General features: G+C 60.4%; 1 protein-coding gene across 1 annotated transcript in view; it reads left to right on the forward strand.

Moving 5' to 3' along the window:
- Positions 1-11,843: 11,843 nt before the first annotated feature.
- ZNF638 (zinc finger protein 638) overlaps positions 11,844-16,574 on the forward strand; it is a 32,355-nt gene continuing 27,624 nt past the window's right edge. Inside the window, 1 exon segment of the mRNA XM_046941174.1 lies at positions 11,844-15,214. Within this exon segment, the coding sequence (XP_046797130.1) occupies positions 15,150-15,214 (65 nt within the window). The 5' untranslated portion in view covers positions 11,844-15,149.

A 16,574-nucleotide genomic window follows, 5' to 3' on the forward strand; every position in this document is an offset into this window, starting at 1 on the left:
CGCCCTGCAGTCGGATGGGGGGCGGGGGGAAGATGGGGGGTGGGCTTATGGGAAGTGGGGGGGTGAGGAGTGGGGGGGTTGGGGGGGGGTGGGCTCGGTGCCGGGGGGGCAAATGGGTGGCACCCCACAGCTCCAATCTGACCCACTGCCCACCCTCCCCTCTGGGAGCCCCCCATGGCCGCAGCAATGGGGTGGCAGTGAGCTCAGCGCCGTCCCTACAGCTCAGCCAGCCCTATGGGGTGGGGGTGGGCTCCATCCCGGCCCTACGGCACATTGGTGCCCCCACATCCCCCCCCCACACGCCCCCCCCCATGGGCAAACAGAGGCTGCAGCTCTCCTTGGATTTATTGGGCCGAGAAAGGAATGGAGCGCCGGCGCCGGGTGGGATTGGGGCAGGAATCCTTTAAGGCCCATTCCACAAAGGGCATCCCATAGGAGCACAACGGGGGCTGGTCTGAACCCCCCTCTTTCCCCTCCCCACTCCGGACCCCCAACCCCTCCAGGGGGTCCCAGCACGCGGCCTCCATCCGCCAGCACCTATCTGAGAAAGGAATTTGGGGTCGCGGTGCGCTCGGCTTCACCCGGGGCTATAGGGGGTCCCGTGGATGGGAATGGGGAGGGGCACACTGAGGCCGGGGGGAAGGGGGGACCCCAAAATTCCTATCAGCCCAAAGAAGGGCTCCGGGATGGAGCTGAGGGCCGTGAGAGTCCTGGAAAGTGAGAGCTGCCCCAACCGAGAGACGGGGCGAGGGGGGATTGAAAGGCAGGGAAAGTCCTAATGGTAAAGAAACCCCACTGACCGACCCCACAATGGGGTGCTGAGCACACTGAGAGCCTTCCCGCGGCGCAGAGCCCGGCGGCAGCTCAGTACTTCACACCGGGCACAAACTCCTTGGCGTCGGGGTTCAAGGTGCTTTTGCTCTGTAAGAGAAGGGGGGGGCAATGGTTGCTCAATGGGTTGGCCAACGGTTGAGCAATCGTTGATCAATGGGTTGGCCAATGGTTGACCAATGGTTGCTCAATGGTTTGGCCAAGTCTTCCAACTCATGATCAATGGGTTGGCCAATGGTTGACCAATGGTTGATCAATGGGTTGGCCAACAGTTGACCAATGGTTGATCAATGGGTTGGCCAATGGTTAACCAATTGATGATCAATGGGTTGGCCAATGATTGACCAATGGTTGATCAATGGGTTGGCCAACATTTGACCAACTGTTGATCATTGGTTGGCCAATGGTTGAGCAATCATTGATCAATGGGTTGGCCAGCAGTCGAGCAGTGGTTGATCAATGGGTTGGCCAATGGTTGACCAACTGTTGATCATCTGTTGGCCAATGGTTGGCCAATGGTTGATCAAAGGGTTGGCCAACAGTTGACCAGCTGTTGATGAATGGGTTGGCCAATGGTTGATGAATAGGTTGGCCCACAGTTGACCAATGGCTGCTCAATGGGTTGGCCAACGGTTGACCAATGGTTGCTCAATGGTTTGGCCAAGTCTTCCAACTCATGATCAATGGGTTGGCCAATGGTTGACCAGTGGTTGATCAATGGGTTGGCCAATGGTTAACCAATTGATGATCAATGGGTTGGCCAATGGTTGACCAATGGTAGGTCAGTTTGTTGGCCAACGGTTGACCAATGGTTGCTCCATGGGTTGGCCAATGGTTAACCAGCTGTTGATCATTGGTTGTCTGATGGTTGGCCAATGGTTGACCAATGGCTGCTCAATGGGTTGGCCAACAGTTGAGCAGTGGTTGATCAATGGGTTGGCCAACGGTTGACCAATGGTAGGTCAGTTTGTTGGCCAACTGTTGACCAATGGTTGCTCCATGGGTTGGCCAATGGTTAACCAGCTGTTGATCATTGGTTGGCTGATGGTTGGCCAATGGTTGATGAATGGGTTGGCCAACAGTTGACCAATGGCTGCTTAGTGGGTTGGCCAATGGTTGACCAATGGCTGCTCAATGGGTTGGCCAACATTTGACCAACTGTTGATCATTGGTTGGCCAAATGTAGATGAATGGGTTGGCCAATGGTTGACCAGTGGTTGCTCAATGGTTTGGCCAAGTCTTCCAACTCATGATCAATGGGTTGGCCAATGGTTGACCAATGGTTGATCAATGGGTTGGCCAATGGTTAACCCATTGATGATCAATGGGTTGGCCAATGGTTGACCAATGGTTGCTCAATGGGTTGGCCAATTGATGGCCAACAGTTAATGAATGGGTTGGCCAACAGTTGACCAATGGTTGCTCAATGAATCGTTCAGTGGTTGGCCAACAGTTGATCAGCGGGTTGGCCAATGGTTGGCCGACACGTCATGAATGGGTTGGCCAACGGTTGACCAACTGTTGATGAATGGGTTGGCCAATGGTTGACCAATGGTTGCTCAATGGGTTGGCCAACATTTGACCAACTGTTGATCATCGGTTGGCCAACGGTTGACCACTGGTTGATGAATGGGTTGGCCAATGGTTGACCAATGGCTGCTCAATGGGTTGGTCAACAGTTGACCATCTGTTGATGAATGGGTTGGCCAACGGCCAATGGTTGATGAATGGGTTGGCCAACAGTTGAGCAATGGTTGATGAATGGGTTGTCCCATGGTTGACCAATGGTTGATCAATGAGTTGGCCAATGGTTGACCAATGGTAGATCAACGGGTTGGCCAGTGGTTAACCAACTGTTGATCATTGGTTGGCTGATGGTTGGCCAGTGGTTGATCAATGGGTTGGCCAATGGTTAACCAATTGATGATCAATGGGTTGGCCAACATTTGACCAACTGTTGATCATTGGTTCGCCAATGGTTGAGCAATCATTGATCAATGGGTTGGCCAGCAGTCGAGCAGTGATTGATCAATGGGTTGGCCAATGGTTGGCCAATGGTTGATGAATAGGTTGGCTCACAGTTGACCAATGGCTGCTCAATGGGTTGGCCAACGGTTGACCAATGGTTGATGAATGGGTTGGCCAATGGTTGACCAATGGTTGCTCAATGGGTTGGCCAAGTTTTCCAACTGATGACCAATGGGTTGGCCAATGGTTGACCAACTGTTGATCATCGGTTGGCCAACAGTTGAGCAATCATTGACGAATGGGTTGGCCAACAGTTGAGCAGTGGTTGTTCAATGGGTTGGCCAATGGTTGACTAACTGTTGATCATTGGTTGGCCAAATGTTGACGAATGGGTTGGCCAACAGTTGACCAATGGTAGATCAATGGGTTGGCCAATGGTTGACCAACTGTTGATCATTGGTTGGCCGATGGTTGGTCAATGGTTGATGAATGGGTTGGCCAACAGTTGAGCAATCGTTGATGAATGGGTTGGCCAATGGTTGACCAATGGTTGATCAATGGGTTGGCCAATGGATGACCGGGGCGGGGCATTAAGGGGGGGGGGGGGGGGCAGGAGGGGACAGCCCTGGGGGGGGCTATGCGGGACAGGGGAGGGCATTGGGGGGGGGGGGGGGAGCAGGAGGGGACAGCTCCGGGGGGGGGGGCGCTCATGGGGGGGGAATGCGGGACCGGGGGGGTCCTTTGGGGTCTTGGGGGGGGGGGTCAGGAGGTGACAGCCCTGGGGTGGGGGGGGGGGCATTAAGGGGGGGGGGGGCAGGAGGTGACAGCCCTGGGGGGGGGGGGGGGGGAGGAGGGAATGCGGGACCGGGGGGGGTCCTTTGGGGTCTTGGGGGGGGGTCGGGGGGGTCGTTTGGGGTCTGGAGGGGGGGGGGTCGGAGTGGGGTCGGGGGGTATTGTGGGCCCGGGGGGGTCCATTCGGGCCTGGGGGGGGGGTCAGGAGGTGACAGCCCTGGGGGGGCTATGCGGGACCGGGGGGGGCATTAGGGGTGGGGGGGGGGGGGGCAGGAGGTGACAGCTCCGGGGGGGGGATGCGGGACTGGGGGGGTCCTTTGGGGTCTGGGAGGGGGGACGGAGGGGGTCGGGGGGGTATTGTGGGCCCGGGGGGGTCTTTTGGGGTCTTGGGGGGAGGGGGAGGTCGAAGGGGGGTCGCGGGGGGGGGGGTCGAGGGGGTATTGTGAGACCGGGGGGGTCCTTTCGGGTCTGGGTGGGGGGGGGGGGGGTCAGGAGGGGACAGCCCTGGGGGGGGTCCTTTAATTAGGGGGGGTCCTTTAATTAAGAGCAGGTCCCTAGATGGGGGGGTCCTTTAATTAGGAGGGAGTCCTTTAATTAGGGGGGGTCCTTGGATTGGGGGGGGTCCTTTAATTAGGAGGGGTCCTTGGATTGGGGGGGGTCCTTTAATTAGGAGGGGTCCTTGGATTGGGGGGGGTCCTTTAATTAGGAGGTGTCCTTTAATTGGGGGGGTCATTTAATTGGGGGGGGGTCCTTGGATTGGGGGGGTCATTTAATTGGGGGGGGTCCTTGGATTGGGGGGTCCTTTAATTAGGGGGGGGTCCCTGGATTGGGGAGAGGTCCTTTAATTAGGCGGGGGGGTCCTTGGATTGGGGGATGGTCCTTTAATTAGGGGGTGTCCTTTAATTGGGGGGGGTCCTTTAATTAGGGGGGGTCCTTGGATGGGGGGGTCCTTTAATTAGGGGGAGGTCCTTTAATTAAGAGGGGGGTCCTTTAATTAGGGGGGGATCCTTTAATTAGGAGGGGGTCCCTGGATTGGGGAGGGGTCCTTTAATTAGGGGGGGTCCTTGGATTGGGGGGGGCCCTTTAATTAGGGGGGTCCTTTATTAGGGGGGGTCATTTAATTGGGGGGGGTCATTTAATAGGGGGCGGGAGAGAGGCTCGGCGCGCGTCCCGCCCGTTCGCTCGCCGGATTGGTTGAGCGCTTTCACCCGCTGGCCAATGGGAGGGAGAGGCGGCGAAGGGAAGCGGGGGATTGGCCGAGCGGAGGCGCCCAATGGCGAGGCGCGTTACAAACCGAGCGCGGCGGGCTGCGCTGTTAACCGGCTGCCTATTGGCGGGCTGCGCGTCGACACACACAGCGCGGGGGCGGGAGATTCCCCGCGGCGCGCCGGCGGGAGCAGTCACGTGCCCTGAGCGTGGTGGCGGGAATGGCCGCCCCCCCCCCCCACCCCTCAGATGGGCGGGGCCGGGGTTCCCCGGCCCCGCCCATCTGAGGGGTTGGGGGGGGGGGGGGCACTTTGTGGGGTGAGGGGGGGGACACCCCCACCCCCCCACGGCCGAGAGATGAGAGCTGTAGGCGGCCGCCCCCCAACCCGGGCCGGGGGTCCCGACCCCCCCCCGCTGCCCCTCGAGCCGTTCCGACGGTGAGTGCCGCCCCCCCGACCCCCCCCCCCGACCCCCTTTCACCCTATGGATATTAACCCGGGGGGGGGGGGGAGGTTGGGGGGCTGCGACCCACACGTGGCTGCGGGGATGGAGTGGGATTTGGGGGGGGGGGGGGGGGGGGGGGGCAGTGTGGAGCTGTAGGGTCGGGAACGGTGACCCCAAGGTCAGGGAGGGCGCTATGGGGCGGCCCCCCCCCCCCCCCCCTTATGTTATATATAGCACTGAGCCCATAGGGACTCATTCCTCATAGGGACACCATTCTGTGTGTCCCCATATCCCATAACCTATGGGGTCATTCGGCTGTACCCCACACCCCATTCCGCATAGGGACACTGTTCTGTCTGTCCCCATATCCCATAACCTATGGGGTCATTACGCTGTACCCCACACCCCATTCCCTATAGGGGCACTGTTCTGTCTGTCCCCATATCCTATAACCTATGGGGACACCGGGCTGTACCCCATGCTCCGTTCCCATAGGGTCACCATTCTATATGTCCCCATATCCCATAACCTATGGGGACACCGTTCTGTACCCCACACCCCATTCCTCATAGGGACTCTGTTCTTCACGTCCCCACACCCCATTCCCTATAGGGACACAGCAATTCTCCCCCCCTCCCATTCCTTATAGGGACACCGTTCTGTCTGTCCCCATATCCCATAACCTATGGGGTCAATAGGCTGTACCCCACACCCCATTCCCTGTAGGGGCACTGTTCTGTCTGTCCCCATATCCTATAACCTATGGGGACACCGTTCTGTACCCCATGCTCCGTTCCCATAGGGTCACCAGGCTGTCTGTCCCCATATCCCATAACCTATGGGGTCATTAGGCTGTACCCCACACCCCATTCCCCATAGGGACACTGTTCTGTCTGTCCCCATATCCCATAACCTATGGGGACACTGTTCTGTACCCCACACCCCATTCCCCATAGGGACACCATTCTATATGTCCCCATATCCCCTAACCTATGGGATCATTAGGCTGTACCCCACACCCCATTCCCTATAGGGGCACTGTTCTGTCTGTCCCCATATCCCACAACCTATGGGGACATTGAGGTGTACCCCATGACCCCATTCCCATAGGGACACCATTCTATGTGTCCCCACATCCCATACCCTATGGGGACACCGTGCTGCCCCCACCCCCCATTCCCACAATGACCCCATTCTGCAGCTCCCCCCCCCCGCCCCACTGCCCTCCCCAGTGCCCCCCCCATTCCTCCCCCCATTGCCCCCACAGTGCCCCCCCCAGTGACCCCCATTGCCCCTGCAGTGACCCCCAGCGCCCCCCCAGTGCTCCTCCCAGTGCCCCCATTGCCCCCCCATTGCCCCCCCAGTGCCCCACCATTGCTCCCCCCATGCCCCCCCCGTGCCCCCTCTGTGCCCCCCATTGCCCCCCCATTGCCCCCCCAGTGCCTCTCTCAATGCCCCCCAGGTGACCCCCAGTGCTTCTCCCAGTGCCCCCCCACTGCTCTCCCATTGCCCCTCCAGTGCCCCCCCATTGCCCCCCAGGTGACCCCCAGTGCTTCTCCCAGTGCCCCTCCCAGTGACCCCCATTGCTCCCCCATTGCCCCCCCAGTGACCCCCCCCCCAATGCCCCCCTGGTGACCCCTAGTGCCCCCCCAGTTCTCCTCCCAGTGCCCCCCATTGCCCCCACTGTGCCCCCCCTCTGCTCTCCCATTGCCCCCCCATTGCTCCCCTCCAGTGCCCCCCCCAATGCCCCCAGATTGCCCCCCCAATGCCTCCCCAGTGCTCCCCCACTGCTCTCCCATTGCCCCCCCAGTGCCCCCCCCAATGCCCCCCTGGTGACCCCTAGTGCCCCCTCAGTTCTCCTCCCAGTGCCCCCCATTGCCCGCCCATTGCCTGCCCATTGCCCCCCATCGATCTCCCATTGCCCCCCCAGTGCCCCCCCAATACCCCCCCATTGCCCCCCCAGTGCCCCCCCCAATGCCCCCCCATTGCCCCCTCCAGTGTCCCTCCAATGCCCCCCCAGTTCCCCCCTCATGCCCCCCCAGTGCCCCCCCCACTGCTCTCCCATTGCCCCCCAGTGCCCCCCCCATTGCTCCCCCCAGTGTCCCTCCAGTGCCCTCCCATTGCCCCCCCAGCGCCCCCTTAGTGCCCCCCCATTGCCCCCCCAGTGTCTCTCCAGTGCCCCTCCAGTGCCCCCCCGATGCCCCTTCCAGTGCCTCTCTCAATGCCCCCCCAATACCCCCCCCAATACCCCCCCACTGCTCTCCCAGTGCCCCCCAATGCCCCCCAATGCCTTCCCAGTGCCCCCCACAGCTCTCCCATTGCCCCCCCATGCCCCCCATGCCCCCCCAATGCCCTCCCAGTGTTCCCCCCAGTGCCCCCCCAGTGTTCCCCCACTGCTCTCCCATTGCCCCCCCAGTGCCCCCCCAGTGCTCCCAGTTGGAGTGTGGTGCTCAGCTCAGTGGGCCGATCTCAGTCACCAATGGGGGCTGCAGCTGCCACCCTATAGAGCTGCCATCCCGTGGAGCTGCCCTCCCTGCCTCCTGGATGACCAATGGGGGACCAATGGGGGACCAATGGGGGACCAATGGGTGGCCATGAGCCAGCAGGGTGCCCTGGTGGCCGCAGAGGGGACACAAATGGTGTCCTGGATGACCAATGGGGGACCAATGGGGGACCAATGGGGGACCATGAGCCAGCAGGGTGCCCTGGTGGCCGCAGAGGGGACACAAGTGGTGTCCTGGATGACCAATGGGGGACCTATGGGTGACCAATGGGTGACCATGAGATAGCAGGGTACCCTGGTGGCCACGGAGGGGACACAAATGGTGTCCTGGATGACCAATGGGTGAGCAATGGGTGAGCAATGGGTGACCATGAGCCAGCAGGGTGCCCTGGTGGCCATGGAGGGGACACAAATGGTGTCCTGGATGACCAATGGATGACCAATGGGTGACCAACAGTTGACCATAGATTGACCATGAGCCAGCAGGGTGCCCTGGTGGCCGAGGAGGGGACACAAATGGTGTCCTGGATGACCAATGGGTGACCAATGGGTGACCAATGGGTGGCCATGAGATAGTAGGGTGCCCTGGTGGCCACAGAGGGGACACAAATGGTGTCCTGGATGACCAATGGGTGACCAATGGGTGACCAATGGGTGACCACGAGCCAGCAGGGTGCCCTGGTGGCCACGGAGGGGTCACAGATGGTGTCCTGGATGACCAATGGGGGACCCGTGGGGGACCCGTGGGGGACCAATGGGGGACCAATGGGTGACCATGAGCCAGCAGGGTGCCCTGGTGGCAGAGGAGGGGACACAAGTGGTGTCCTGGATGACCAATGGGGGACCTATGGGTGACCAATGGGTGACCATGAGATAGCAGGGGGCCCTGGTGGCCACGGAGGGGACACAAATGGTGTCCTGGATGACCAATGGGTGAGCAGTGGGTGACCAATGGGTGACCAATGGGTGACCAATGGGTGACCATGAGATAGCAGGGGGCCCTGGTGGCCACGGAGGGGACACAAATGGTGTCCTGGATGACCAATGGATGACCAATGGGTGACAAACAGTTGACCATAGATTGACCATGAGCCATCAGTGTGCCCTGGTGGCCGAGGAGGGGACACAAATGGTGTCCTGGATGACCAATGGGGGACCAATGGGTGACCATGAGCCAGCAGGGTGCCCTGGTGGCAGAGGAGGGGACACAAATGGTGTCCTGGATGACCAATGGGTGACCAATGGGGGACCAATGGGTGACCACGAGCCAGCAGGGTGCCCTGGTGGCAGAGGAGGGGTCACAGATGGTGTCCTGGATGACCAATGGGTGACCAACAGTTGACCAATGGTTGACCATGAGCCAGCATGGTGCCATGGTAGCCAAGATGGTGACACAAATGACATCCTGAATGACCAACAGCTGACCAATGGGTGACCAATGGGTGGCCATGAGATAGCAGGGTGCCCTGGTGGCAGAGGAGGGGACACAAATGGTGTCCTGGATGACCAATGGGGGACCAATGGGTGACCATAGATTGACCACGAGCCAGCAGGGTGCCCTGGTGGCCATGGAGGGGACACAAATGGTGTCCTGGATGACCAATTGGTGACCACAGGGTGACCATGAGCCAGCATGGTGCCCTGGTGGCAGAGGAGGGGACACAAGTGGTGTCCTGGATGACCAATGGGTGACCAATGGGTGACAAATGGGTGACCACAGGGTGACCATGAGCCATCAGTGTGCCCTGGTGGCCATGGAGGGGACACAAATGGTGTCCTGGATGACCAATGGGGGACCAATGGGTGACCAATGGGTGACCATGAGATAGCAGGGTGCCCTGGTGGCCACAGAGGGGACACAAATGGTGTCCTGGATGACCAATGGGGGACCCATGGGTGAGCAATGGGTGGCCATGAGCCAGCAGGGTGCCCTGGTGGCCATGGAGGGGACACAAATGGTGTCCTGGATGACCAATGGATGACCAATGGGTGACAAACAGTTGACCACAGGGTGACCATGAGCCAGCAGGGTGCCCTGGTGGCCAAGAAGGTGACATAAATGATGTCCTGGCTGAGCAACAGCTGACCAATGGGTGACCACAGGGTGACCATGAGCCATCAGCGTGCCCTGGTGGCCATGGAGAGGACACAAATGGTGTCCTGGATGACCAATGGGTGACCAATGGGTGACCATGAGCCAGCAGGGTGCCCTGGTGGCCATGGAGGGGACACAAATGGTGTCCTGGATGATCAATGGGTGACCAATGGGTGAGCAATGGGTGGCCATGCGATAGCAGGGGGCCCTGGTGGCCACGGAGGGGACATAAATGATATCCTGGCTGACCAACAGCTGACCAAAGGGTGACCAATGGGTGACCATGAGCCAGCAGGGTGCCCTGGTGGCCGCAGAGGGGACACAAATGGTGTCCTGGATGACCAATGGGGGACCAATGGATGACCAATGGGGGACCATGAGCCAGCAGGGTGCCCTGGTGGCCGCAGAGGGGACACAAATGGTGTCCTGGATGACCAATGGGTGACCAATGGGGGACCAATGGGTGACCATGAGATAGCAGGGTGCCCTGGTGGCCGAGGAGGGGACACAAATGGTGTCCTGGATGACCAATGGGGGACCAATGGGTGACCAATGGGTGACCAACAGTTGACCATAGATTGACCATGAGCCAGCAGGGTGCCCTGGTGGCCGAGGAGGGGACACAAATGGTGTCCTGGATGACCAATGGGTGACCACAGGGTGACCATGAGCCAGCAGGGTGCCCTGGTGGCCATGGAGGGGACACAAATGGTGTCCTGGATGACCAATGGGTGACCAACAGTTGACCATAGATTGACCATGAGCCATCAGTGTGCCCTGGTGGCCATGGAGGGGACACAAATGGTGTCCTGGCTGACCAACGGCTGACCAATGGGTGACCGCAGGGTGGCGCCGCACTCCTCCGCTCCGCCTGGGGGCGCTCTCTCAGGGCGGCGCTCCCGGCATGCCCCGTGGCCCATCGCTCGGCCCATCGCCGCGCATGCGCACACGCCCTCAGAGCCCGGAGGGGCGGCTGCGCATGCGCACCGCACACCCGCCGGGCCCTGGCCGTGCTCGGCGCGCAGGCGCGGTGGCGCATCGCGCATGCGCGGTAGCGCAGCGCCCGCAGCGTCGCTCCCTCCCGCCGTCCGTTAAGGCCGCATCTCTGAGGCGCTCCGTCCGGCCCGGCCCGGCTCGGCTCACTTCGGCCCGGCCCGCGGGCGGCGGGAGGAGCCGGAGGAGGACGCGGGAGCCGCCGGTGACCGCGAGCAGCGCGGAGGGGAGGAGGTAGGGCCGAGGTGGGGAGGCCGGGCCGCCCCCCGGACCTGCGCGGCGCTGAGGGGCCGCACAAAATGGCGGCGGGGGCGGCCGGGCGCGGAGCCGCGCAGCGCTGCGGCTGTGGGGGCGGCGGGGCGGCGGTTCGCGGCCCTCCGGGATCCGTCCCCGCGTCCGGCGCAGCCCCGGGGATCCCCGCCCCGCGGAGCGGATTAACGCCTCCGAAGCGGCGAAGGGCACCGAAGGCCGAAGCTGTTGTCGGTGTGGGTCGTGTCGGGGTGGTTCGTTGGGGGCTGCGGGGTCGCGGGCCGTGAAGGCGGCCCGGAGCCGCGGGGAGGCGCTCAGCGCTGGGGGCGGCTGTGGGGATCCCGAAGGGCCCTCCCGACCGGAGCGGTTCTGCGGTGCTTCCGCGGCGCTCTGAGGGTTGGGAGGTTGGGCTGCGTGGCGGAGCTGTGCTGCTTCAGCCCTCGTGTTGGAGCCACGGAATGGATGGCGGGGTTCGGAAAGGACCACAGTGCTCATTGCGTTCCGATCCCCTGCTGTGTGCAGGTCACCAAGAGACACATAGGGACCCCCACAGGGACACACAGATCCCCACAGAGACTCATAGAGACCCATAGGGACCCCACAGGGACACATAGATCCCCATAGAGATTCATAGGGACCCATAGTTCCCCCATAGGGACACATAGAGACCCGTAGGGTCATAGGATGGTCTGAATTGAAAAGGACCATAATGATCATCTGGTTTCAACCCTCTGCAATGTGCCGGGTCGCCAAGAGACCCACAGAGACCCACAGGGACCCCACAGGGACACATAGAACCCCATAGAGACTCATAGAGACCTATAGATCCTCTATAGGGGCCCCACAGGGACATATAGATCCTTATAGAGACCCAGTAGATCCTCCATTGGGACACATAGATCCCCATAGAGACCCGTAGGATCATGGAATGGCCTGGGTTGAAAAGGCCCACAATGACCATCCAGTTCCAACCCCCCTGCTATGTGCAGGGTCGCCAACCAGCAGCCCAGGCTGCCCAGAGCCACATCCAGCCTGGCCTTGAATGCCTGCAGGGATGGGGCATCCACAGCCTCCTTGGGCAACCTGTTCAGTGCGTCACCACCCTCTGAGTGAAAAACTTCCTCCTAATATCCAACCTAAACCTCCCCTGCCTCAGTTTAAAACCACTCCCCCTCGTCCTGTCACCACCCACCCTATAAACAGCCATTCCGCCTCCGGTTTATACGCTCCCTTCAAGTACTGGAAGTACCATGAGGCCTCCCCGGAGCCTTCTCTTCTCTAAGCTCCTTGTTTCAGTGCAGTAACGAGGTACAGGTCGCTCAGTTCTTTAGGTTTATTTTCATAGAGTTGGGAGAGGCCTTCAGGAGCCGTCTCCTCCCACTGCCCCGCTCTCAGAGGGGACACACAGCTCCAGCAGGAGCCCAGAGCCCCGTCCTGCCCGCGGGGCTCCCAGCACTGAGCTTCCACCCCATCGCTGGGCAGCCTCTGCCCGTTCTGTTTCTCCATGGAGGCGTTGGAAAAGAGCACTGAAGGGGCACAGCACCACGATCCTTATGGGTCCCTTTCCCCTCGGGGTATGCTGTGGTTCTGAGACGAGAACGCAGCGTGTGTTTGGAAGATGAGAGCACAGCAATTGTCCTCGTGGTCCACAGCCCAGCCCTGAGCTCAGCTCCAGGCTCAGCCCTCTCGCTGTGTCACACAGCTGAAGCCACGTCCTGGCGCTGCCCCGAGCTGTGCTGGAGGGTGGATGCTGTGAGGTAAGGAGAAGCGCTCCTCAGGGGCGAGGAGGATCTTGCAATGCATCGCATTCTTTCCCAATCCTTTAAAAACCTCCTGCCAGAACAAACAGAGCAGCGTGCGTTGGAGGGGTGGGGATGTGCTGCTCTCCATGACAAGTGGGAGTGAGGGCTGTTTATCCCGGGGTGGGGCTCCGAGTTGCCTACAAGACGTTCCCTTCCCCAGCCCAAAGGCTGTGTGTTTGGGTTCAGGCTGGGTTCTGCGGGGCTCCGCCACCCCGTGTGGTTCTGCCTGCGGATGGGGAGCGGCGCAGAAATGCTCTTCCAGCCTTTCAGGTCTAAAGGTAAATGAGATGGTTGCTTATTTCTTTGCCGTCGGGGTGTTATTCTGAACGGAGCCGGGTGCTTTCTGGAGGGATTTCGAGGCTGAAGTGTTTGTGTTGGTGTGCCTCAGAGCTGCTGTGTGTGAACACGAAGGAAGCGGGGCAGGATTTGTGCTGCTCTGCAGTTTCACGTGAAAGGTGGAACTCGGAGAAGGCACCCATTCCTGCTGCTGGCATCCCATAACGGTGCTGAAGCATCGTTTGCTGGCCTTCTTGTGAGGATTCCTACGTGGAAGACTCATGCAGACTTCTTTCTGTCTGGATGGAAAGTGCCCTAATGTGACAGGTGCTGGGAGGGAATCTGTGGCAGCATCAGAGAGCTGTGGGTTTTTATTCTTGTACCTCGAGACCATCTTTATCTGACCTGTGAGTTTTCTCACCGCTTCTTGCTCTTTTTTTCCGCTCCCTGTCCTGCTGAGCTGGGAGGGACCCGGCAGCCCTGCAGGCGCTCGGCTGCAGCCTTTGGGGCACGGAGATAAGTCGGACTGGAGCAGGCTGGACGGAGCGTGCTGCTGCTCGGTGGGGGTGTCCACAGCCATGGAGGGGCTCGGCCTGCCTTGTCTGAAGCAACTGGAGCGGGAAGCATTGCAGGAGGGGAGCTGGGAGAGACGCGTCGAGCCCTGCGGTGGAGCAGCAAGCTGCTTTCTCTGCTTCCTCTTAGGACTGACATCCGCTCCCCTCAGTACTGAGTGACTCTGGTGGCTGAGAACCATCTGAGTGTGAATGGACTGACAGCTTGCACCCGCCTCGCTGGGGGTGCATGGCCAGCACAGACCCTGCTGAAGACTCCCAAATGTGGAGCACCAAACCCCGCAGACACGAAGGAGCTGCTGCCCCGGGGCAGCCCTGCACAGCCCGGCTCTGTGATGGTGAGCCTGCATGTTTGCCTTCCAACCCACATCCGTGGGTCGAGACCTCCGACCTGGAACAGTGCTGGATCCGAAGGGTGGTGAAACCTCTCCGTTTTCTGTCTCTCTCTCCCCTCCTCTCTTTCCTTCTGAGTGTCTTTTACTCGTTTTCCTTCGGTAGCCGTGGCCTAATCTCGCCTTAGAGCTGTTGATAAGGAAGAAACAACAGCTTTCAGAAACGCCTCCCTGTTTGCAGCGTTGTTTTGCTTTGCCTGGGCAGCTTGCAGAAGAAGCAGCGCGTGGAGCCCGGCCTCATCCCGGCGCTGTGGGCACAACAGCTGCACCTTCCTCCTCCTCCTCCTCCTCCTCCTCCTCCCCTCTGGGATGGATCCTGCCGGCTCCCTGCGGTGGCTTTCAGCTTCTCAGCCATCCTGAAGCGTTCCTACTGCTGTATACTGTCTGCCTGTCCCTGCCCGGGGATGGAACTGCAGGCCCTGTGCCACCACGGAGGGGACTCGAGGAGCCTGGGGTGGTGCCATCTCAAACCTCAACGCCGTGGATGTGGACTGTGGGGGGAGAACTGAAGCTGGAAGGGGTCCGTGCTGGAATACTGCTGCATGGGCTGCTGTCAGGCAGGTCTCCAGGTGCAGCAGGAGGGCTGAGGTCTCAATAAGGGACTCCTGTCTGCAGTTCCAGCAGTCGGTGCTCCCATGAGGAGTAGGGCCCTGTTTCTGGGCGGGTTTTACTGCGCTGCGTGGCAGAAATCTGGTGGTGGCTGAACGGAAGCACAGCCCTTGGTGTTGTCAGGGACTGCGAGAGCAGCACCTGAATGGCTTCAGTGTCCCACCAGCATTGCTGTGTGGGGCAGCAGAGCAGGGGAGGTGCTGGAGAAGAGAAGAGACTCCTCGAGGTCTTTGGGAAGGCTGCTTTGCTGTGAAACAGCGAAACCGAGGGAGCTGCACAGAGATCCAGCTCTTGGGATGGACGCAGCTACATCCCCAGCTGTGCCAGGAAAGCTTTCCTTGGAGCTCTGGGTTTCTGGAGAGCTCGTGCTCTGGGTTGTGACCGTGTGCGGGTGCCCTCTGCTGGGTAAGCTGAAAGATGAGCTGTTTGCAGCGCCCGGGCAGCAGGCATTGGCACGCATCCAGCAGGAGAGCGTTGCTGGGGTAGGTTGTGGGCAGGCTGGGATCCAGCAGCGCGTTCTGCACCGCAGCACGGAGCAGCCCACGTGTTGTGGCTGCTGCTGAGCAGTGTGGGTGCACGGCTGGGGGTGGGCAGGGGCTGGTTGTGTGCTGTGCAACGCTGCACTCGGCAATAACTGGGCTGGGGAGGGAGAAGCAAGGGGTGTTGCTTGGCTTCTGAGGCTGTGTGTTTTCCAGCCTGTCCTCCTGTGGAAGGAGATGAGTGCCTTGGCTCTGTTTGCCCGTTTCCTTCTCTTACTCTGCTGGTGGCTGTGATGCTGGGGCTGGCAGTGGTGCAGGACACGGGGCAGTGGCTTCCAGCACAGAGCTGTCGGTGAGCTGCTCTGCACGCTGTGGATTTGCAGGGAGGGAGTGGAGGAGTTCTGTGGCGCTGAGCTGAGCTGAGCAGTGAGGACGCTGAGCGTGGAGCCGTTGGGTGAAGGTCTGGTTGGCACTGCTGGCTGCCTCTGCACCACGCTCAGCTTCCCAGCCTGCTCGCTTGAAATGCGATGGAATTAGCACAGGCCAGGAAATTCAGCGCTATTTATTGAGAGAAACAGGCAGCAAATCATCTTCCCACTGATCGTGCCAGACTGTATCTGCAGGACAAACCTTCCCTACTGGCTAGAGAGGAAGCAGCTTCCACGTTCTCTGTGCGTCTCCTTGCTATTGGCTCGGCTGTGGCTGTAGTGCAGCTTTGTGAGGGTCGCTGCCCACCTCCTGGGGTTGTGGGGTTCCCCTGTGTGCAGTGTGCAGGCAGGAGGCAGAGCTGAGCCGTGCAGCCCTGCTCTGTCCTCCCTGTATGCACGCGTCCTGCTGCGCAGCGTTGAGCTCCGGCTGCTTTCAGCTGGAATCAAAGCCGATCTGCACGTCGCGCTCCCGGTCTTTGTACGACTTTACACCTTCTTAGCTCACGTTGTTCCAGTACCGAATCTTGCCTCACACATCTGCCAGACGGAGCTGCAGGCGCAGGATGCGGCCGCCCCGCCCCGCGGATGCTTTCAGGATGCAGTAGTTCCCCATGGGAGCTGCCGTGGGAGCGTCCCTCTGTAAGCCGTCCTGTCTGCAGCTCCACGGCCACCTCACGCCCAAACTGCCTCTGCTTTCATTTCTCTGCACTGCAATTTCACCTCGTGAAGCGTTCAGAGTGGGCTTCAAAGCCTTTGGTTTTACGGCTCGTGGAGCAGCGTGCGCAATGGTGTTGTTCTTAAGACCTGAAATGTCAGGCTTTGCAAAACTGCTGTCACCTCTGGGTTTGTTCTCTGTGTGATCTGAATGCGTTGGGTCAAACCCGGCTGCTTGGGAGCAGCGTGCTGGGTAAGGCCGCGTGAGCGATAGGAAACGC

This window comes from Gallus gallus, chromosome 4, assembly GCF_016699485.2.
Source record: "Gallus gallus isolate bGalGal1 chromosome 4, bGalGal1.mat.broiler.GRCg7b, whole genome shotgun sequence".
NCBI lineage: Eukaryota > Metazoa > Chordata > Aves > Galliformes > Phasianidae > Gallus > Gallus gallus.